Raw genomic sequence first — 25,022 nt, 5'->3', positions numbered from 1 at the left:
AATGGGTGCTGACAGGCCCCTCAACCAGGGACGGTGAGCATGGCAGAGAGTACTGTGCCATCTTGGGTAATGAGCACATGCGCTGCCAGGCGCTTATCCAATGGGCACTCCACTGCACCTCTCTACTTAGAGCAGTCTGTCAACATGGGGTATCCCCCTTTTGGCCTATGTTATGTTCCAGCAAGCAATTCTGACCAAAAAAGATGTACATTGACAGTATGGTAACTGCTACAAATAAACAAGGACAAGCATTATTTTAGGTGCTGAGATGAAAGTGTATGACAGCAGAGTATGTCCTCAAAGCAACAGTCATGGAACAAGGGTAGAGATCAACAGGAAATCACATTGGTGAAAGACTTTCATTATTATGAAGGCATTGTAAACATTACTGCAGCCTGGGGCAAATGACAAGATTTTTTGACAGATAGGTGGCATTTCATGATTTAGCGGTATAAGGGGGGAAAAAAAATGGAAGGGGAAGTGGCAATGTTAGACATCAGAATCATCTCTCCAGAGGGCCTCTGCTATAACCGTAACCACGATCACCCTCATCTGGTGTCACCCCCATTCCATCTTAGAAGCATGTCTTCCCTTCCTCCTATGCTCCCTCCCATGTCACACGTCTCTATATCCCTCAAATTATAGAGGGAAAGAAAGAGAAGAAAGAAGGAAAATAAAATATCACCTTTTATTTTCTCAGGCACACAAGTGATCTGGGATGTCAAATATCAAGAGATTTTACTGATTCACCCTTTGAGTTATCTATTTTAAATCTTCAGCTACCATAGAAAATAGTTTGCAGCAATCACTTAGCAATTCCAAAGTACCAAGTTATAATTTAGTTGTGAAATAAATTAACAGTTAATGTTCAATATGCACAGTTACCAGAACTCCTGAGTTTCAAATATCCTGTGGAACGGGTGATTCCTCTCCCTTCTTTAAAGGCTTTTAAACTTAAAGAGATGACCTTTAAAAAAATATATCCTAAATAGCTGATTACAACAGAAATCAGCAATGTCCAACCTAAACACCAAATCCTGTTATTTTGACCATTGTTCTGAAACAAAATTTATCACCAAAGTCATCAACCCAGATCGGTCTCACTGTCCCTGAGGTCCTCCTGAACCTTTCTTTTTCTCTGCAAACACCACTTGGATTTGAATAACGTGCATTTACCATGCATTTAAGGACTGACCTGTATCATCCTAACACATACCTATCCCCTTTCTCAAGCTAGTCCCACAAATAGGGACGTAAGTAAGCCATAGCACCTTCCCCAAGAACAGTCCAAATCAGCATTGCACATTAACACACACAGAAATGCTGGGACATGCTGGTGGTGAGACCACTGAGCTCAGTTACAGCAAGGTAAGTAAGAGTAACTACTGAACTGAACTTCTCAAGGAGGGAAATGTCTTAAGGAGTCATACATTTGACCCTACCAAAGGAAAGTCATCTTAGACAGGTTTGCAGTTGGTTATAAAGTACATAAAACAAGACTATGGCAGGCTCGGAACAAATCTACCCAGTCCCTTTTGAACACAAAGTAAAAACACGTGTTCTAATGACAGAGATTTGGTTCTATTATTTTCATAAACCAACGAGTACAGATTTCAAGTTATTTCACAAATCAGATGATCAAATGAAAATGGACGTGAAAGCACTTAGTAAATTATTATGTACACATTTTTAAAACGATGTGCTGTTTAAAAATAATTTACATGATAAAATTTGGCAAAGAGTAAACAAATCATTAACAATAAACCAAAAAAGTACGGAAAACTAAAAGAAAGGCCCAAAGAATTAAAAACAGAATCTTTCATCATATTGAGAAATTAGGTACGTTGTATGATTTTTAAAATGTTCATAAAGCAACTTTATACTGCTGTTTGAAAAATCAAAACATTTTATTTTAAAAATATACACTCTAGAACTGGAGGCATTATTTGGGCAACATACAAGGATCTTGTTAAATTTGCTGCTGCCATAAATCTGGGATGCAAGCTTAAAGATGGAGTGAATAAGGCATGGCAATGCTTCATACAGTTTATAGAGAACACATCCAAAATCCAGTAACCAAATTCAGCTATCAAACAGCATGAATATAATGGATTGTTGTTTACTTGGGAGGCTGGGAAATAATGAAGCAAAGAAAAATTGCAGCTTTAGATTAGTATTTTAGAAATAGCAAACCCATACTATTTTAAGTAAAAATGGATGATTTTATTATATAAAATTATGATTGGCAGAATACAGAAAAATTATTTCTCTTCTACCTTTACATATTTATTTTAAGTATGAAGTAAAATGCAACAATTGGAAGAACTCATTACAAACTACTAAAAGGTATTTATTCATTTGGTGAAATTATTCAAGTTACAAAATGCTAAGTAAATAAATGCACTTCAATAGACATGAAGTGTAACACAAGTCTGAAAGTAGTGATCTTAAATGATTCCTTTAACAAAAACTTATCAAAAACAAGAAACACAAGAAAAATATTGTCAAGTTAGATAGAAAAGAATAAATCAAGCATATTGTTCATTGGGATTATTAAATTAAAATTATTTTAAAAATAAAAACAAGTAATTAGGATAAAAAAAAGAATAAGAATATTCTAGTACTGTATTTTTTTTCTACCAAGGAAAGAAAGAAGGATTTGGAGGCCAATTAAGTACTGCAGACCCAGCTGCTTCTTGGATCATTTGCACTGAAGTCTTGGTATAGACATGTAAATGAACTTTTCTATTATCCAAAGGTGAGAAAACAGACATGATAAAGGTAAGGAAATCGATTATAACTCCAATAAGGGAAAAAACTTATGCATTAAAATCAAATGCAATGTGTCTTTAACATAGGACTAGAATAATCTGCTCCCAAAGAATTCTTTTGCACTTTAGTGAATCAGGGCAAAGGTTTTACCCTCATGAAAGGGCAAATGGGAGTTCTCTGATAAGGTGGAATCTTCATAGCCAAAAAAGAGATACCAACCAGAAAATTTGCATTCGTATCTATAATCTGGGTTGTAAAAAAAAATTAGTCATCAAGTTCACAACTAAACCATTTTAAAAATCATAAGGTGATAGATGCATAATACATATGTCATATGAATCATATGCCAAATTATTGTATGATATACTCCTAAGTGCTATTAATAAATATACTCAATTCATGCTACAAGAGAAAGAATTGAGACTTAATTTCACATTTCAGAATTCCTGAGTCTTATCAGAGAAAAACAAGTACCAAAAAACAAACAAAATAAACCCACTTTATAGTAGGGTAAATAATACAAATTTGGGCATTAACAGTGTATTTCTAGTTTTAAAGCTGAAGACTATGGGGACAAATATATTTGTAACTCAGTGGACTGATAAACATGATTTTAAAGCTTAGTTTTTTTAAAAGGCGATTTGATCAAACAAGGCCACCTGAGTGACATCTTCAATGATGGTAAATCCATCATTTTAAAGGATTAGATCTTTTATCTCAAAGCCTAATGATGAATATAAAAGGAAAAAGAAGTTTATTTTACTAAAACTTTTTAGTAAGACTGCAATGGGACAGCCCTTTGATGAAAGATCTGAGGAGAGTAAAGCCAATGTAATGGAATTAGAGCATGGGTTCTAATTTGAGCCACTGCCCAATAATTTCCCTTTTACTTTGCATATTCCACAGTGAAAATAAAAAGGTATCTTAAGAGCACTTCAGTCCCACAATGTAGGATTTAAGCTTGTGTGAACAGGTGTAAATGGCCCTGCAATGATGCTTGCAAAAATACATTCAACTGAAAGTTAATGTCTATATTTTAACTCATAAGGAAAAGGGAAGCAAAGTGGTCCTACTTAAAAAACAAAGAAACACTATCTTTTCTGAAAAGGATAAAGAACATCTAAATAATATCATACATTTAAAATTACATACTCTTACTCATCATTATAAGTAGGGAAGATGCTTACAACTTTTCATGGACTTTATAAATAAAGACACTAAGCAGAAAAATATTTGGGTTATTTCTCTGTTCATAAGTACCCAGAAAGAAAACAATTAAAAAACACTAAAGTGCAGACCTATAGGCCACAGAGAGCATAGTAAATGATAAAGAGGTGCAGCCCAAATTTGCATCTACATGTACACTTACATATCCAGAAAACAATTCTTCCTTTAAAAAAATTGTGCAATTTAAAAACTAGTCAGTTTTGTTTGTGCCGTATACAATTAGAACTTGTCTCTGCCCACTGGTAAGGTGACCACTAGACCTTGGACAGCACACTAGCTCTTGACAATCATACATTTCATCAGTCATACAATATTGATTCCACCTCCAGAAAACGTTAGGGTCCTCTTGTTGTAGAATGAAGAGCCACTGGTATTTGGTTGATTGCCTTTAACCAGAGAGGTTTTCAGTTCCATTTCACAAGCTACAATAGCTGCATTCAATTCCACTTGAGCTCGATGAACTACATAAAACATGAGGCCTATACTTATAATAATCTGTGAATAAAAATAAAACATTACAGTTAACAATATTTTACATGGGGGAAAAAGGGAGAAATAAACCCGGTAAATATTTAGCTTAGAAATATCTCAAATAGGATGTTTCTCAGATATGGTCAGATAAGAATTTTAAATAGATTATACACAGTTGCCATCCATTCTTTCCTTGGCTTCGTCTATTGAGAGTAGAGGGCTAAAATCTGTAAGTCATCAACACAGGATATCAGGTTAACACAAGGCAAGCATACATCCCTTTTAGTCCATAAACATGATGTTTACTTGATACAAGTCAAACTTGTCTCTGTACCGAAAAGCTTCCTTCAAGGATTTAAAAAAAAAAAAAAAAGTCTACAACAGAGGTCTGACAACTAAATCTTAATTTAATTAATGTAGTATATCTTTGCATGACCATAAATGTCTATAGGTATTCCTAAGTCCGCTTAGAGAGAAGCACTACCATTTGCAAATGAACTATCTGGTGCAGCTAAAATGTAAAATATCAAGAACCACTTAAAAAATGAAATGCCAATAAACTTCAAAATAAATTAACAAGAGACCATGAACATGAAATTGTTTGTGCTTAGGGAAAAACAAAACAAAGGAAAACATGGTGATTGAGAAAAAAAATGCCCATCAAAGAGATGCTAGAAAAAGCACTGACATGAAAGTCAGGTGCTAGTCTTGGTTTAGCCACTCAACTAGTCATGTGATTTCACATTGTTATGTGGGGCTTCTGCTACTCTCCAATAGGAAGCTGTGGCCCCTCTTTATGTGTTAAGATGCTTTAACATTCTATATACAGTTCATTAAAATGTCTAGGCGGTACACATCTTCTAACTTCATTTGTAAATCAGTTCTTCAGAGTTTGGAGCAAATAGTCTCAGTGCAACAAGGTTAGAACAGGTGACCTTTAATGTCTCAGTAAGTTTCAAAGGCTGATCTATCCACAGTGACCCTAAGATATAATACTGTTTCAATTAAGCCTATGCATAATTTTAGCAGTTTTGTGGGAAAAATATTCTAAATATAAGCATTGAGGGTAGTGGGGGAAGGGCAGAGGCAGACATGTCGTGCCGGGGGTGGATTAGAGAGGGGAATTTGGAACTTGTGAAAGGGAGGCACTAGTAAATGGGTATTCATTATGCCATAGAATTCTGAACAAATTAGGTATTTTAAAGGTGGGCCTTCAAATCTTGTGTTGGTTCTATAACTATGTGAGCTCTCTTTAAGAAACAACCAAACAAACAAGATCTACTCACTGAAAACTCTCAGTCTGATACTTATCAGTGTTGTGATGACACCATGTGAAGTCATGGAAAGTACCTTAGAACTAACTTGGATGAGATGCTAAACTCTGCCTCAGACATGTTGAATTTGAGGTGCCGAACAGAGATCCAAAGCAATGCAGGGAATAGGTCCAAAGCTATGGAAAGAAGGCTGGGCTCAAGATGTGTATCAGGGAGTCCTTACACAAATAAACCTAACAGCAGCCAACTCAGGAATAGGATTTGCTAAGGAGAAAAGTTTTCAGAGTAAGACCAGAAAGCTTAGGCTAGAATCATGAGGAACATCAATTCTGGGGTGAAAAGAGGAAGAGATACTGATAAATGAACCAGGCAAGCAGAAAAAAAAAAAAAAAAAAATCAAAATGGTAAGGGAAAAAAATGTTTTAAAAAGGCATGGTTAGCAGAATCTTAAGTTGCTAAGAAATCGAGCTAGATGAGAACTGGAAGGTGCATCTGATTTCAACAAAGTTGGTGATGACAGTCATAGAAAGTAGGCTTAGATCTAGCAGAAAAACTTCTCAGGTTCCCACTGAGGGTGAACTAGCTACATCTCTACATGGGACTTTCCCCAGAGGCCCTTCTAGACCCAGGGCCTGGCAATTTGTACAGAGTCTTTTTCCAACACACCACCTTGGTGTAAATGTAAAAACAAAAAACAAAACAAACAACAACAACAAAAAAAACAAAAACCTGTTTTAGAAAGTTTCCCTATTAAAAAAAAGAATCAAAGACAAAAGGCATCTCTTCCACTATCCACTGGACAACAAGCTGAGAGTGTGAGCTGAACAGAGTGTTTAGTCGATTTCTTAGATGGAAATTGAGGGGTTCCCATTTGAAGGCTTCTGATTTTTCTGTTAAGCAAAAGAGATAATCTGTTGACACTGAAGAGGAACATGGGGTTAGGAATCAAAATTGTGAGGAGCTGAGATAGGTTTGCAATAGACATTGAGGCAACGGGGGAGTAGGAAGACAAAGGAAACAGTTGGGCTACGGGGCAATGTTGAGAAACCAGCAGAAGGTTTGCAACGATGAATTAAATATTACCAATCTGGCTGTATGACTTCCTGAAAACAACAGGTGCAAAGCATATCAAAACTTGGACTCATCCAGGGTTTTGGTTACTGGGTACACAGAAAAATACAGGGCATGGAAAAGAGTAACTGAATTGCGAATCCACAGAATCCAAGTTGGATTTTTGTACAAGAAATAGTTGTGCCTTCCTCTGAACATCTATTTTGTATTGTTTTAATTGTATAGACACTGGGTTCTATTTAGGTGGCTATAAAGTTCAGACGCAGATTCATGGCTTATTTCTAGCAAATATGAGAAGTCTCGTGAACACACTTACTCTACTTTCACTTAAGCTTCATCCTTTTTTCCTACGGACTTCCCCCTTCAGGATGACTTCTTTTTCCTCTTGTTTTATTCTCCTGTAAATCTTCTGCAAGCTGAATTAAATCCTTTCTGAAATATACTACGCTATAAAGTAACATCAGTAAATAAAACTGAGGCATAAATATGTCTTTACTTTCTTTGTTGTGATGGTTATTCTTGTTTTCATAAATGTCTGGGTTAAGAACTATTTGCCCTTTTCTCCTGTCTTGTATGCTAAACTTAAATTTGTCAGCTCAAACAAAGGGGTATGAAATCACTGGATTAAAAAGAAGATCCTACATTTTTAGAAGCACAACTGACAAATACATGAACTATTTTGTTCTATTATAACTCTACCAATTATAGTTCAATGATTTACTAAGATGCTCAGAAATATAAAGTATCAAATAGTGAAAATATTAGGAAACCTACTAATAATGATAAATTCTAATGATTCAAGCATAATATAAGGGGGGAGAAATATATTTCAAATGGATTATTCATTTTCAGGAAACTAGAAAAACATAAAATATACTTAAATTTATACTTAAAAAAATCTGAGAATGCAGGGTATGTTAGAATCTTATAGTACCGCAAGGTAATTAAAAACATACATTATCACGTAACCATAATGTATAAAAAGTTTAATATGTGATTAACATACTACATCAATAAAAATAAACCAATTATAATAAAAACCCTAAACCTAGGGTTCTTTAGAATATGTCTGTGTGTGTGTATATAACTTTGTAGAAAAAAAGTAAAAAAAAAAAAATTCCCTGAATATCAAAAATATTACAAAATTTTTCATAAAGCAAGCCATTTAATTGATAGCTTTATTTACAGTTCAATATAAATACTCCTGGGCTCACTCTGTTTACTGAACTTGTACTACATAAGCACAGAGAAAATCAACTCTGGCTTTATTTATCATAATATTTTTAATACAATATAGTACCTTAAAAGTGGAGAATGATACACTAAATTTCTAATATGGTATCATATATTTAATAACATAACTTAAAACTAACAAGTTAAGGGATCAATAAGATGTCGGCTATCTCAGTGTTATCTGCTCAGTAAACTATGGTCCTAGTTTTGAGCATAGTTCACAGAGCCAACTCTGGTTGTTTATATCATGGTTCTACCCCTTGTAGCTATGACTTTACACAAATCGCCCTCCACTAGTGTGCTGATAAACTAGCTCGCAGAGATCAGAGGTAGGAATCTTGATTTGGAGCATCTGCCATTTTCCATGGTATAAATACCCTTGCCACGATCAATTTCAAGTTACCACTGCTGATGTCACTGAACACGAAGTTGGGAAGAGATGTATACACAATAGGCTGGAGATAATAAAAATACATACCTTCTAGCCCTTTGGTAGGGATTAAAGGTGCTTAAATATATGGCATATAAAGATCTCTAAGTTATTATCAGCATCTTACTAAGCCATCAAAAATTATGGTGATTTTATATATTGGTAAATCTCAGGAAGGACATGTAGCACAACCAAATAAATGAGTTTTTTTAACTCTTCCTGTTACAACTTAAAGGAATTGAATAAATATGTCTACACAGCTGGATTTTTCTCTCTTATCAACATTTTTTTATATGTAATCATATGTACCCTAAACTATATTACAATTCGCATGGCAATAACAATTCATTACGCTAATCTTATCTGTAATGAGATTAATTTGTAATCTTATTTGTAATAATCAAATTTGTAAATTTGTAATGGAATACTTCAGATGATTTTTATAAAGCAATACTTTCTAAAAATTATTTTGTTCTACATAAAATTGTACTGGAAAAAATTTACATTGCCAGCATAATACTCTTAAAAAATACCAATTGGAGAGTTTAATAACCTGAAGATAAGACAAAAACCCAACTCTATCAAATCTCACTAAAATTATATTCAGAAGCATAGTATTAACAATACTTCACAAAACCCAAAATAGAGTGATGACTTTGAAAATCACTGCAAAAAGAACCTTATTTTTGTCATTCCCTTTTTAAAGAGAATTTTCAGGAAGTACCAATTCAGTTCTATAAACTTCCATATATCTACACAATTAAAATGTAAATGTCAAAATACGAAGTATAATCAAAAGAACAAGGAAAGACATAAAAAGGAAAAATCTTCCTAAATTATTTTCAGTGAAATCTGTTTTAAATCAGTAATGCCATAGAAAAAGGAAATTAAAAAAAAAAAAAAAAGAAAAAAAGACAACCCTTGGCCTTAAACTCACCTGTAAACAAAAAACAAAATATCCACTAACACTCTGTTCTGCAATGACATCTTCCATTGTCCGCAGGGTGGTACCCAAGTAAGAATTCAGAAGCTGGGTAGGAAGCAGTCCAACCGAAGATGCCATCAGATAGTTGGGTAAGGAGAGATCAGTAATCTAGAAGAGCAGATTAAAGGAACTGATTCATTATCAAGTAAAATTTCAATTTTACATAAAACTGTGTGTACAAGTCTTGTTAGTAGTTTTTCCAAGGGAGCTGAAACATTTACAAAGCATTCCAATTTTCTTAAATGATTATAAAGGGAATACATGCACAATGTAGATTTAGAATGAAATTCGAGTGTAAAGAAAAAATTTAATATTCTATGATTCTCCCACTGAAAGACAATATTTGTGACTATCTTTTTTCTTCAATGTAAATAAAATGTGTACACACAGATCATTTTGTAAAAACAGTTTTGTAAGTCTTCCTTATGTTATTTAATAAATCTTCATAAACATACTTCAGTGGCAGTGTGGTTACCGGGCTTTGAAGCCAAATAACCCCATGATGGCATGTGAGTTCTGAGAATTCAGTGAACTACTGTGCATCCGAGCATCAGTTTTTTCATCTGTAAAATGAGGGTAATAACCAACCTTACACTGTTGTTGTCGAGATCAGAAATATTTGTACAATGTGTAGCAAATGAATAGCACATGACTGACACTCAGAAAGGATAGACATTATCATTATTATGTAATTATACTACCACTGTGTGGATCTAGCTCAATATAACCATTCTTCCGCTATAGAATATTTAAATTGCTTATTGTTTGTCTATCTGTGATTATTTATTTATATTTTTATTATAAATTTTTAAAAAACTGATGAAAACCTTTGTATATTAACCTGTGTACGGGTGTCTAAAATATTCCAACAAAACTCCTCCTCTGTTATTCATATCCTTATGTGATCTTTTCCCCTAGAATGTGGTTTGGATCTGGTGCTTACTTAATAGCAAACAGCCTCTAGCAGAAGTGAGGAGATGTTACCTTCAGTATCAGGTTACAAAAAGAGTAGAACTCCATCTTTCCCTACAGCAGACAAGCCATATCCTAAAGTAGCTTGATGGAGAATGCCGTGTGGCAAGGAACTAATGTCTTAGCCTACAGCTAGCCAAGACCTGTGGCCATGTGAGTAAACCTGGAGGCAGATAATCCCTCATCCACATCTTGTCTATAGTCCTGGCCACCATTTGATTGCAGGGTTTTGAGAAAACCTAAGTCAGAAGCACCTGGCTATGCTGCACAGAATTCCCAACCCACAGAAACTGGGAGCTAATAAATGCTTGCTTTTATTTTATTTATTTATTTTATTTTTTAAAGTCACTCAAGTTTTGGAGTGTAACACAGGAAGAAATGACTAATGCAATATGTATCTCCATTATTTTAGGACAGATCACTAGGAATAGAATTATTGGATCCAATAGTAAAGCCTGTTTTTCCAAAAAGTTCACACTGATTTATGTATCTATCAATACATAATCCATGAATGTGTGTTTCGTCATACTCTTACCAACTCTAAGTATTAAATTTCAATCTTTCCTAGTCTGATGGAGCAAAATTGGTATTTCATGATTGTTTATCTTACACATTTTAATTTTTTATATTACTTTTAAATATACATTTTCTTATTTGCATTTCTTTATGGCTTTCCTTGTTCATGTTTGTCCATTTTTATTGGAATGTTAAATTTTTTAATTTATTCGTAAGAGTTCTATAAATAGTAAGGGCAACCTTTGTCTATTATACTTGGCAAATATTTCCCACTATTTACTCTAATAATAATAATATAATATATATAATATATAATATAATATTATAGTATAGTATAAATATATTCCACTAAAATATTTTCCAAATATTTTCCACTAATGTCCCTTATATTTTATGTTTTGACATACACATTTCAAAATTTTTATATAATCAAATATTATCAATCTTTTCCTCTGATTCTTTTCCTTTTTTTTTTCTTTAGCTTTAGGTCTTTTTAGGTTTTTTTTTTTTTTTTTTAAGATTTTATTTATTTGTCACAAAGAGAGAGAGCACAAACAGGCAGAGTGGAGGTAGAGGAAGAAGGGCTCCCTGCTGAGCAAGGAACCCTGATGTGGGACTCAAACCTAAGACCTGGGATCACAACTGGAGCTGAAGGGAGCCACTTGATCGACTGAGCCACCCAGGTGTCCCAGATCCTTTTTTTTTTTTTAACGTGTATTTCTTTTCTGATTCTATTTTCCTTTTTAACATTTACCACTTATCCCTTCTGGAATTAAAGGTAAGGATATAGCCTATTCCTCCCCTTCTCCAAGAGCCAATTTCCCTAGCAATACTTACTGAATAATCAATAACTTCTCCTATGATTTGCGATGTTTACTTGTTACAAATAAAGTAATTATATATAAAGAGTCTATCTGGGGCTCTAATAATCTCCACTGACATCTTAAATCTTGTATTGAAACCAAATTGTTGCAAAGACTATCAGTTAATATCTAACAAAGAATTCCCTATCCTGCAAATCCTTTCATTACTCTTCTTATAAAACTGCCATAACTATTCATACCTATTTGTTTTTAGAGATAAGTTTTAGGATCATTCTGTCACTCAAAAGAAAAAATCAGTACATTTTATATTGGGACTATGGTAAATTTATAAATTAATCTGGATAGAACTGAAATCCCCACAATATTCAATATTCTTATCCAGAATGTATCTGTAATTACTCAAAATCTTTACATCTCTTACTAAGTTTGATGGTTTTATTTATATAATACATTTCTTATTCATGTACCTTTAAGCATTTGTGGTTTTGTTGTTGCTAGTGCTATTAATTTTGGAAAATAACTTTTCTATATATCCCCATCTAGGTTTACTAGTATGCAAGAAAATTATTGGACACTTTATTGAACTTTTTGGAGGGGCTGATGTTAAGATCTGGTATTTTAAGAGTAACCTACAGTTATTCTAACTACACTCTAATCTAATCATGTAAGCCCTATTTTCAGTAAAGCTACATTCATCTCCACTCACAGATGATTAACTCGAGATACAGCACTGCTGGTTTGGAAAGAATACTACTGCGACTGGTTAACAGTTTAACTCAGCAACTGTTGGCTCCAGACTGCCCATGCAAGATGTTCTGGTTGGTGCCTGCAAGAGACGGAAGGTAAGATACAACTCCTACCTCAAAGGGTTTACACTCTGACAAAGACACATCAACTACCTCAAAAACAGGCAGTAAGGGATTCTTGAGAAGGACTACGTGTAGAGTGTTAAAGAGTAATCAGGGATTAATATTAGCTGCAGGAATAGGGGCCAAAGGGCAACCATGTGGAAAAAGAGGCATTTGAAATGGACTCTGAAAGCCAAATACGGGTTTGGCAAGCAGAGACAGGTGGGATGAGGAAGCTAAGGTGTTCTAAGAAGGGAGAGACTGAACAGGGACAATAGGGCACAGGATGTACCAGTGAGGTTGGCAATGGGGTCTGGATTGTTTAGAGCACACGCAAGGGAATCCTATACAGGACAAGGCCTTAGGGTGATACTTGTTAGGGGCCTGGGATGAAAAGGGAAACAAGTCTGTACCTAGTAGAAAAGCACTAGAGAGTCTAGTCAAGAAATGAGGTCAATGAGAGGAAGAAAGGCTCCTCTGTCAGTTTGGGGTAGTTATAGAAGGGGCCACTCTTTAGAATAAATATGTCAAAAGTATAAAATGAGTACATATGACAAAAAATGAATTATAAAAATTACTGCAGTTAATAATAAAACATTACAGGTTTTGGAGGCTGTTAATCTTTAAAGTAAATATTTCATTTCCAAAATGTCAGAATGCAAAGCTTTAGTCCATAGTCTTTAAATGTAATGAAATTTCTCCAAGTAAAACATAAAATTGACATTCACATGGAAATCAGGAATATCCAAATGGCGATATTAAGAACTGATCTCATAAATGTGAAATAACTCTACAACTCAACTCTTTAACAAGACCTTTGTCCAAAGGAGAAATCAAATATCGCCAAACCTTTTATGACAGAACCTCATCCTAGGGAAAAAGCAAGTGTTACTGTTTATACATATACCCTTTCTGAAAAGCTGTGTATCAAAAGAAAGTAAAAAACTAATTTTGGCTAACTGTTTTAAACACTTACACTGGAGTGTCCAGTAATTTAACCAGTACAGCAACACAATCACATACACACACATTTTTCAGCTAGTACTAACTTTATTAAGATAAACAGTTCCAAATTATTCCAATACACCACTTCCTGCATGCTAAGGTCCTATTCAGAAACTGTACCTGGCTCCATTCTTTGAAAAACGTAATAAATTTAGAATACTTATTCCCAAAAGACCTATCCAAGCTTCTCTTCCCAATAAGTTCTCACCCATCAACTTCTTAAAAATCTGTCTGCTTGTCCTTCTTGCTGCAAAGACATTAAATGTGAGCGTAGAATATTATCATTGGAGTTTCTGCCTACAACGTCCTGGGATCTTGGCTCAAGATTGTTTTCCTACTCCAAAGAACTCCTAGAAATCTCAGCCTACGATGTCATTGCTGTCTTGTTGCTCAGTCTCTGTGATCATAGAACTCGAGAAAGAGTTTCAGGGATGGTGTTACCTTGATTGCCATCCTCCCATGCTGTTAATACTCTAGAAGCACCATAGAGGCATATACATTCTCAGTCCTAGACGTACTGTGCTTTCCTTGGAGATGGAATTCATTTCTCTGGGCTTGTATGGGTTAATGTAGGACATGACCTTATACCAAATAAATCCTGAAAACAAAGAGCCCATTCAAGGGGCTGGGGGGGGGGGGGCGACAAAAGAAGACGAAGAAGAAGACGAAGAGAAAAAGAACAGGAAAAATGCTTAACTCAGAAGACCTAGAGCTGACTGATCTTTGGGGCAGACAGTAAGAGAACTTCTATCTTCAGACGGATCACTCAGATGCTCCCGAAACCCGAGGCCTGTTGTCCTCTACTGCACAGCACAAAATTCAGCTCACCAGGCAACCCCTCCACTTTCTGAGTTTCCAGCTGCTTATATAATGGCTTTACTGGATTTTCTGGATTTAATTTAATCCACTAAGAAACTATGTAATTTTTACACAGAATACCTTGACATAGACCTAATGAAGAATATAAAGAGGATCTATCTGTGTTTAAAAGAACTCAGATTAAAAAAACAAAAAACAAACAAACAAAAAAAAACAAAACACACACACACACACACACAAAGAACTCGGATTTTATCCACAGTTTTATGAATCTAATATTAGTTTCAGCAAATTATACTTTCCTAAATTTTCTTGGCTTATACAAAAACAATGCTGTTTTATTGACAAAGTTGCAATTAAGGTAAATTCCAATTAAAAATATATTTAATAATATTATATAGAAAAAAATCATGAATCCCCAAAATAATTTTTAAGAAAGGAATGGCAAAAGGAAATGAAAATGAGTACAGTTCAATCTTTTCATCTAATTACTACTTATTGATAAACTGTGTATATACATATCCTCAAAATACTATTGATATTTCAGAAACAGTTGCAAATGGCAACTAGAGCTGACCCTTGAACACCACGGGTTTGAACTATGCAATTCCACTTACACATGGACAGTACACTCTGCACATGTATTTCTCTTACGATTTTCTTAATGGCATTGTCTTTTCTCTAGCTTAGTTTATTGTAAGAAAACAGTAGGTAATGTTATTTGTATACAATAACATACAAAATATTTGTGTATTGACTGCTTATGCTATCAGTAAGGCTTCTGGTCAACACTAGGCTAAAGTTTTTTGGGGAGTAGATTTCTGACTGAGCAGGGGTATGGTGGGGGGTCAGTACCCAACCCCTGCATTGTTCTGAGGGTCAACTATAGTTGTCACTTCCAGAAATACAAAAATTTCAAAACCAGTATAAGAAAAGACATTAACTGCCCATTTGCCCTTCCTTCTCCTTCCCTCCCCAAAATACCTCTCCCCATGTCCCCAATCTCAGTTTCCCTAGTTAGACACCTCAGAAGTCAGTCACACAGCTCATTCTTCCCTCATTCCCACGTCTACTCATCTGCCCTGTCTTTCAATGCCACTTTCTAATACCTAAGAAATCTACCTACTGTCTATTCTGTTCCCAGTCAGTCTCTCCTCTCTAGTCTGGACACGGACAGGAGACCTACCTGCACTCACCACCTATGCTAAATCCTGGAGAAATCTTTTAAAAATCTAGATCTAATCCTGCTTCACTCTTACTTCTGCCATCAGAATACGGTTCAGGTTCACTTCCACAGGCAATGCGCTTCGTGACCCCAACTCTGATTTCCTCATGCTTCATGTCACATTACATTCCAGGCACATCAAAATTCTCTTGTTCTTAGAACACTCCTTGCTCTCTTCCTTCTGGGCCTTTGCACAATGTTCCTTCTGGCAAGGAAACTCATATCCTTCCTCCCACTCCTCTTCCTTGGGCAAAAGTCCTAAACTTTCTTTGACTACTCAGTCATGGACATCTCTAGCAAAGCTTCCCTGAGCTCCCAGGTCTGCATTAAGAATAGCTTTCAGGTTGTCTGAGAGGACACTAGGCCGTCCCCATCCCCTTCACTCTAGAGAGTAACTAAAGATTTCACCACCTGTTTGCCCTTCACCTCTTTCCCAGACTAAAAATTCTGTGAAGAAAAGGACCTCTCTTGTTCTTTATTGTCTTTAGCATGATGCTTACTATATATTACGTTCTAAATACATGCTCATTGGATGTTGACGATATAAACAACAAAATTGTTTATGAATGTTGAGACTTATAATAATTGTCAGTTTATAAACAGGTGAGGATGCCAAGTCCACTTGTAATCAGTTGTTCAGATATTGAGAACACCTTCACCCACCCCCCAGAAGGAAAAAATCTTAGAAATGAAAATTACCAGCAAAATTTATGCCATACTATACCTAGAATGTTATTTCCACTAGACTGTAAGCTCCTTAAAGAATCTGGGATGAACTTTGCCTTGTTCATGGTTATAACTCTAGCATTTAGAACACCAGTGGGCACAAATTCGGTAACTACCAGTTACTTACTAAGTGAATACTGAATGAAGACTAAAAGCATTTCCAGTAACCTCTAAGGTCAACCTAATGTCAAGGTTGAGACCCTCTGGCTAAGGGGCGACTGTGAAAGTACTAGGAAAAGTCTTGCTACTGGGGAGAGCAGACAAGGCAGAGGCTCGGAGAGAAGAGACCCACTCCAACAGCCGAAGATGCCTGCGATGTATAGGCTTCTACAGACAAAGATGGTTAGGTCAGTAAGTCTACCTACAAAGTAGAGGCCATTTTCTTATATACAGACCTTTTCATTAGTTCAGTGTACCTAAATTAGGAACTGCTTTTGATGGTTAATATTTAGGGGGTCACTGATCCATCTGAGAATCTGATTAATACACACACACACACTAACCCTTTTCCCCAGAAAACACACACACACACATACACTTCACTGAATATACTTTCTGGAACATAAATTAAAAAGATTTTATTTGTAGAGTTGAAAAACTATAGGCTAATTACTTTTACTCACCCCCCCAAGAATTTATCAAATGCCTTCTATACATAGACCCAGCTGTCAGCAGGGAAAAAGATAAAAAACCAGAAAAACCATAGTTGACTGTGTCCGTTTTATGTCATTCTATACCATTTGTAATGACCAAAATGCCCATTACAGCCAGTAAAACGTGACAAGAAACATTTATAACATTTACTCACAATGTTATATAAGGAAAACACAAGAATTCATTAATGTAAAGACTACAAAAATAAACATTAAAATGTTAATGATAGTTTTTTCTTTGTGCTTAACTGTATTTTTCCATTTTTACAATGAGCACTGCTAAACAAATACTGTTGAAATAAGTTTTAATAAAACCGATTTGCTCTTAAAGAATTTTTTAAAAATCTGGATAAAGGACAATAAGACATACTGTATGTATTATTAAGATACAGTAGGCTAAAAATACTGATCTGTGAATCGTAAGCCCACAGATGAGGCATGAAAAACACAGAAACTAATGAGATAACTGAAGGTGCATAAAGAAGGGTAAAGTTTTGAAGAAGTCATGGCCAGTTGGACTCAGTGGCACTGTGAGGCCTAAGGGTGTGGGCTGAGGTGGCATCACATTTGTTAACTTGGCCATCACATCTGCTCCTTCAGAGATAAGACTCCAAGGTCCTTCAAAACACACACTGATCTCTGTCTTGCTATTCTCTCCAAACCGTACCAGTGGCAGTGGATCAGTACACTTAAGAGTGAGAAGGAAGGACCGTCAGGTATGCTGTCACAGTGATAAGCACCATGACCCATCAACTATGTCTGACTCGATGTCTAGAGCTATAATACAGAATAAGAGTTTAGGATGAGAAAACATTTTTATAAAACATACAATCACTGTTAAAAAAAGGGGGGGAGGATGTTAAATTGTTGCTCAGAACATTTGCCTTCTGAAAAGCAAACTATGAGACCTTGTCTCTCCCCTTACAAATAAGATGACTGAGGGGGCAGATCATTAAATGACTTCATCAAAGTCACACAGGAGCGGAGACAGAACTACAGGCCCCCAACGAGTCCATGAGGCTAAGGCTTTACCATACTTGTGGTCTTATGATCACCAGCCTGTCAAAAACTTTAACTGTAAAATCAATTTCAGTTTGTGAACTAAACTACTAAAACTTTTCTTTCTCTTGATTACTCAGTGCAAACCTGAGGAAAATTCATTCCTTAAATAAGCTCCAAGTTCGTCTTTAATCACATTTTGCTGTCATTTAGTTAGTATATCAGTTTCACAGCTCCCTGCCCCTCCCCAAACCAACAGAAAATCTTTCAGTTGCTTTTTTTAACCTATTGTGGGCTCATAAAAATAGCTAAAGTAATTAATAGTTTGCTAACACATAATTCTTTAAAATGGTTCCACTGAAAAGAGAGCCAGGGTAATAGGGACAGGCCTTGCACTTTCAAATTTACTCATTTCTATTTTGTGTACATTCTACTCACAGTACCCATGTACTTACTGCTTTTGTTTTCAAAAAGATAATTTTGTTAAATACAAAGGTAAGTAAGCTATACAGGAGAGCTTAGCAGCTTTAGGCTTAATGGCTGTTTTATTAGAGTCACTGCTGAAGTCCTAATGCAAACTTTTCCTATAGTACCAGGCAAGACATAGCCTAAGTTTTGCAGCCCATGGGGTTTCTGAAAAAGGAAAGGAAAAAGGGAAACCTGAATTTTCAAAGCTACAGACAAGATTTGCTGTTTGAATCAGAAATATCGTGTCTGTTTCCTAGAATGCTGAGGATTAAAGTGAACACATCAAAGAGCATTTAGTAATTGAGGAATGGCAAGAGGCAGGGTACAGAAGTATCTATGCTGTGAGGGTTTGGAATTTATCCTGAGGGGAAAAGAAAACCCATTTGAGAGTTTCCTGCAGGGGAATAACAAGATCAGATTTACATATCAGAAAGAACTTTCTGGAGAGAGAAAAAAATGGAACTCCTTGGCTCAGAGGCAAGGAGACCAGGTGGGAGGCTGGCCAAGACACCTGAACCAGAGTGATGGTAGGGGGTCAAACAGACGTGTTCGGGAGTCAGGATCCATAGGGTGTGGATGATTCCTTGTGGGGGATGAGAGAGAAAGGAGGTAATCAAATGACAGTGTCATGAAGACTGCTACCAGACAGCCCAGTTCTAGCTCCTTCCAGGCATCTGCGTGACTCTTTTTAAGTTACCACTGGCCAGGTAACTCGTTCAGGCCAGTAAAAAGTGAGATGATTTCCAGATGAAAGCTTTAAAATTCACCACATCCCAGTAACCAAGTAAAAGACAGTGGCTCTGTCAGCCTGGATCCCAGGGTAAAAGGGATCTAACGCAAAGGTTCCCTGCCCCTTCCCCAAACCACGCTGACCTGAATCTGTGTCAACAGGTAAGCAAACCTCTACTTCCCAGCTCACTGAGATTTAGGGGTTTCTACTACAGCATAACTTAACCTGTCCTGACTGGAGCTGTAAGAAATGCTCATCCTAGACGAGTGTCCAGATAAGAACAATACTGAGAAAAACGCACAAACTGTAAGTCTGTAAATCTGTCTTCATCAGCAGATGTCTTCATAGGCAGTTGTCTTCACAGGCAGCTACAGGTACAAGATTACATTAAAAACAGCGAGCTTTAACTACTTCCCAGCCCAAAAAAACAGGTGCATTTTTTTTAAAGGAAAAAATTTAAATATGTACTTGGGGGAAATTATATTTCTTATGATCTAATAATTGATACTATGAGATGTATGGACTTTTTTCTTATTTCAACAGTTTCAAAATTGGGTAGTGTCCATTTGCCTATCCCTTTTTAGAGCACATGGAAAAAGCAAAGAAATATGGTTAATAAAAGACACAAAGCAAAGGAGAGCCCCTTTCCTTCTATATTTTAACCTTTACAGTCATCTCCTGTCTCTAAAATGTAAATACCACTACATGCACCACTAATAATGATAATGACTGCTAACAATGGCAGAATTGACTATGTGCCAGGCAATACTTGAAGTCTTCACTACACCAGGTTTTTTTAAGATTTTATTTATTTATTTGACAGAGAGAGAGATATCACAAGTAGGCAGAGAGGCAGGCAGAGAGAGGAAGGGAAGCAGGCTCCCTGCTGAGCAGAGAGCCCAATGCGGGGCTCGATCCCCATGACCCAGCCTAAAGCAGAGGCTTTAACCCACTGAGCCACCCAGGTGCCCCTACACCAGCTTATTTAACTCTCATAACTCAGCATGGACTAATCAAGGACTATTTCTAAAGCCTATGCCTCTCATGATCACTACACCTCACTTCCTCTTTAAGGTAACTCAGATAAACTTCTTTAATCAAGGGCATTACGAAAATGATTTTCTTTTTTTTCTTTTCTTTTTTTTTTTTTTAAATATTTCATTCATTCATTTGACAGACAAGAGATCACAAGTAGGCAGAGAGTAGGCAGAGAGGAGGAAGCAGGCCCCCTGCCGAGCAGAGAGCCCGATGCGGGGCTCCATCCCAGGACCCTGAGATCATGACCTGAGCTGAAGGCAGAGGATTAACCCACTGAGCCACCCAGGCGCCCCCGAAAATGATTTCCTTAATGGAATAGAAGTGGGGTGGCGGGGAGATCTTTTAAAAGATGGGAAGAAAAGAAGAAAACATAAATATGCCTGGAAAGTGAGTAGCTGTGGGCAGTCAGAGGGGTATGGGGATAGAAAGGGTGGAGGTAGAATGAAGTTTTAGAGCAGAAAAAAGAAAGTCAGACTAAAACAAAAATCAGACGAAACTAAACTTTCTTTTCACCCACATACCCTGGGTGAATTTAGTAAACTGTTTTGGTTGAAAGAGCTAATAAGCAGATTGTTAAGAAGAAAAAAATAAAATGTAACAGACTCTGTTTACTGGCTCTACAAGCCACTCTACTTACAGCTATGAATAGGAGTATTAGTGTGACACATATTATCACTGCAGGTCAAACCGCAGCTTCCATTTGCTAGGTAAGTGACCCCGAACAAGTCCCTGGAAGGCTAAGCCTCTGTTTCTTCCTCAGTAAAATTAACTAATAATGAGACCATTTTCCTTTTTTTTTTTTCCTTCTTTACTCTTGACCCCATAGCACCAACTTGAGTTGCCTCTTGTCAAGTGCGGTTTCAACTATATAATTACCTTAAGTTATTTCCAAGCACAAAGTAAAACTTCTAATTCACATATTTAATATGTTAAAAACATTTTTTAAAAACTGTCTCACTTATTTTTCATGATTTTATTCACTGATTTTAGAGAGAGAGGAGGGGAAGAGGGTGAGGGAGCAAGAATCAAGCAGATTCCCTGCTGAGTACGGAACAGGACATGGAGCTCGGGGCCAGGATCCTGAGATCAGGACCTGAGCCAAAACCCAAAAACTGAACACTTAACTGAATGAGCCACCCAGGCTCTCCAAAACTGTCTTATTTTTAATTAAACATATATAATGAGTCCTTACTATATACCCAGGACTACAGCAGCTATTAAATATACAGTGGACCATAGTGAGTGCTGCGAACTGTGTGAAAACCTGGCGATTCACAGACCTGTACCCCTGGGGATAAAAATACATTATATGTTTATTTAAAAAAATTTTTTTTCTTTAAATATACAATGAAGAAATAGAGCCATGGGTTGAGACCCTATCCTCAAGCCATAGTGCAGACTTCTACTTTATCATTTATTTAGTACCCAGGTGACCCTGGGTAATAACAACGGTAATGGTGACCAAAAAGAACACATATTTGCTAAGCCAGGCTCTACTGCAGGTATTTATCTTATGAAATTGTCTGAATGATCCTATGAAGTAGGAACCATTTCTCTTCCCATTTTGCAAATAAGGAGCTGACCAGAGAGGACAAGCAACCTGACCAAGGTCAATAGATTCGATGCAGAGAGTAGAGCACTAGTCCTATGCTCCAAGCTGTTAAACAAGTCTACACTATATGCATAAATACATTCTGCAGAGCTGGTTTAAAGATTAGAAATAATATTTGGAAAGAGCTTAGGGTAGTAAGCACACAGTAAGTGAACAAGAAAAGGCACAAGGATACAAGCTATACTGGAGAACAAAGCAAATATTCAGGTTCCTTAGTCCCAACTCTCTTCCAAAGTCTTAGAAAACTTGATCTATTTTACCCAAGGCTGGATCAAAGTTCATGTTTATACTTAATACTATAAGTTGTTGTGAAACGGAAAAATTTAAGGCAAAAAACTACCAAACCACCATAAACACCAAAACTTCTCTCTACCTAAAAAGACAGTTACCTATTTCCATGCCTCCATAAGCCTCATTCTAGTCGTTGCTGCTGTTGATTAATATCAACATGAGACTTGCAAAAGGCACTTAAAAGAAAGAGAAAAATTAAAAATTCTTAATTTCATCACAAAAATGGTTAAGTTGGTAGAATTATTATTATTTTTTTTAGATAAACTGCTAGTTTATTCAAATTGTTTATCCTGGTGGTTACGGCTTGTTAGAGTTATATATTGGTTTGAAAGCAATTCGTGGTGATAAAAATTATTCAAACTAATGAATAAGGAGATATTTGGGCTTTAAAAGGATACCACACTCCTAAAAATACCAATCTTTACCTTTTAGGAATCAGTGGTTGGAATTATTCTTAATACAAAACAAAACGAGAAAGTTTCTAAAGACTAACAATATTTTGAAAACAATACAATGTATCAGAATCACTAACATAACATACCTATTATGAAATGTTTATACACCTATATATGTATATGTACATACATATATAGATGTACATACCTATATACCTATACCTATGGTTTTGAGCGCTGCATCTTTTTACTTCCATATCACAGTTTTATTTAAGTCAAGCTGAAGGGCTGAGTTCCTGAAAATCGCTGTATGAACCCTTTGTAGTTTACAATCATTGACTCTGGGGAACTCAGTCATCTAGTTCAATGCCTTCGCCTTAGAAAAGAGGAAAGCAAGGACACATAGGGTTAATGATGTGGTCCAAGACAAGAAGTTTGTAAAGACCTCATTCCCTTCTTCCAGGCAGATGGTCTCTTCCACTAGCAGTATTTCTACTCCTCAATCAGTTGCAACGAGCTAGAGAAAATTAAATAAATAAATAATACAAGGCAAAAAAGAGTGTAGAAGGTGTGTATAAAGAAAAATATATGCTTACTAAGCAAAAGATTATCTGTCCTATTTTGTTTTATTCCCTACCTAATGATTTCAAATTGCAGTTCCTCCAAAGAAAAATAAACAGGAGGATTTCCCCCTTTTGCACTGTATTAAAGCAAATTACTTTGTGAAGAACAGGCCTATTAAAGTTTTAGGAGACTATAATATGGAGTCGGAAGCTACCCCTCCCACTGTTTACCCAAACACTTCCTTCAGCCCCACGTCGTTAAAAACTTGAGTTAAAACCTTGGATGCATTTTTGCAGGCGAGAGAGCTAGGAATGTGAAGCCTTCACTCCCTGACTGTTGCCAAAGCTGCTACAGAAATAAGATGACAAATGTTTAAAACGGACATTTTCATCCATCTCCCCTCGAAGTTAAAAGGGCTCTTCATTTTTAGTCACACTCATATGCCAAAAAAGAGTAGTTCTTTCTCTACCACGTCTGAGGCCCCGATTTAAGATTTGTTTTATTTGTATGAGATTTCTCAGCGTGCGACACAAAGTGATTCTAACTCCTGTTGTCAATGTCACTTCTCTGCTGGCATTTATCTGATGGAGCGCCCTCCCAGGGCCGTCACAAGACCGCTAGAAACAGTCTTGGAAAGGGATGGGGGACAGCGGGACACCACTCACCGAGAACACTGCATTCTGAAGCCCAAAAGGTATGGGGGTCAGTCTGGCCAGCGCCACCACTTTCAGGCCGCTTCCTCCCTCCACGACGCGAATAACGGCGCTCAGTTTCTCGCTGCTCTGGATCCTGGCGGCCACCCAGGCAGTGAGCAGCCGCTTGCAGACCACATGGGCGATGAAGGTGCCGATGAGGACGCCCACCACCATCAGTCCCATGCCCAGCACGAAGCCGTACAGGTAGCCGGCGGCCACGTTGAGCACGATGTAGCCCCAACCGCAGGGGAACGAAACCACGATGAAGCCCACGACGAAGAGCAGGACTCCCAGCAGCGAGTCGAGGCTCTCCACCCAGAGCAGGAGGTGCTGTAGGTAGCGGCGGACCAGGGCCAGGGAAGCGAAGCACAGCGCGGCCAGCACACACACCAGCACGAGGCTCCGGCACCAACAGGTGCTGCCGAGGCAGCAGCAGCGCCAGTTTCTCACCTCCGCCACGCCGACCACCACGCTGCCGCCGCCGCCGCTCCCGGGGCAGCCCGCCAAGGCCCCGCCCGGCGCCGGCAGCTCCGAGGCCGCTGGCGGACCGTGGCGCTCCAGATAGGCGCCGAGCAGGGCGCCCGAGGCAGCAGCCGCCGCCGCCGCCGCGCTCGCCCCGCCTCCGCGGGGGAGGCGATCGGCCGCGTCGTCCCCGCCCGCTGCCCGCGGCAGGGCCCAGCGGGCCGGCGGCTCGGTTCGGCCCTGGAGGGCGGCGTGCTGCAGGAGCCGGGGGAGTGCCTGGAGCAGGCTCCCGCCAGGACTCCACATGCCTCGGCCGGCGCGGGCCCTCAGCCAGCCAGCCCCTCCGCCGCGGCGCCTATCAGGCAGCGGCCCTTCATGGCGCCCGGTACGCCCTGCCTCGACTCCCTGCGTCCGCTCGGGGGGCAGGAGAGGGCCCGGGGTAAGGGCGAGGACTCAGAGGCGGAGGGACGGGTCAGACCGAGAGTGAGAAAACTCTGGACCCAGCATCGGCCGGGCCCGCCCCTTTTCGGCCAGAGAGGGTGGGGGCCTCGGCGCGGAGGCGGGGCCTAGCGTGAGCGGCATTCTGGCCCCGCCCCCCCGACGCACAGTCGGGCAAGCGGCGGGGATGGTGAGGAGGGGGCCGGTGGCGGCCGCGGGGGCGGTCTCGCGCTGGGGCTGCTGAGGGGAGTTGGTGGGAGGAGAGAAGGATCCGAGGGG

At 37.9% G+C, this 25,022-nt stretch overlaps 1 protein-coding gene across 1 annotated transcript; it reads right to left on the bottom strand.

The window, feature by feature from the left end:
• Positions 1-674: 674 nt before the first annotated feature.
• Positions 675-24,789, bottom strand: TMEM64 (transmembrane protein 64). The gene is made up of 3 exons (XM_059166061.1): positions 23,814-24,789; positions 9,416-9,571; positions 675-4,494 (listed from the first exon to the last, which is right to left on the bottom strand). Exons 1-3 carry the CDS (start codon positions 24,609-24,611, stop codon positions 4,303-4,305), a joined length of 1,146 nt encoding a protein of 381 aa, XP_059022044.1. The 5' UTR covers positions 24,612-24,789; the 3' UTR covers positions 675-4,302.
• Positions 24,790-25,022: the final 233 nt, after the last annotated feature.

The sequence above is a fragment of the Mustela lutreola genome, chromosome 3, assembly GCF_030435805.1.
Source record: "Mustela lutreola isolate mMusLut2 chromosome 3, mMusLut2.pri, whole genome shotgun sequence".
NCBI lineage: Eukaryota > Metazoa > Chordata > Mammalia > Carnivora > Mustelidae > Mustela > Mustela lutreola.
This window is presented reverse-complemented; position numbering and strand designations above follow the sequence as displayed.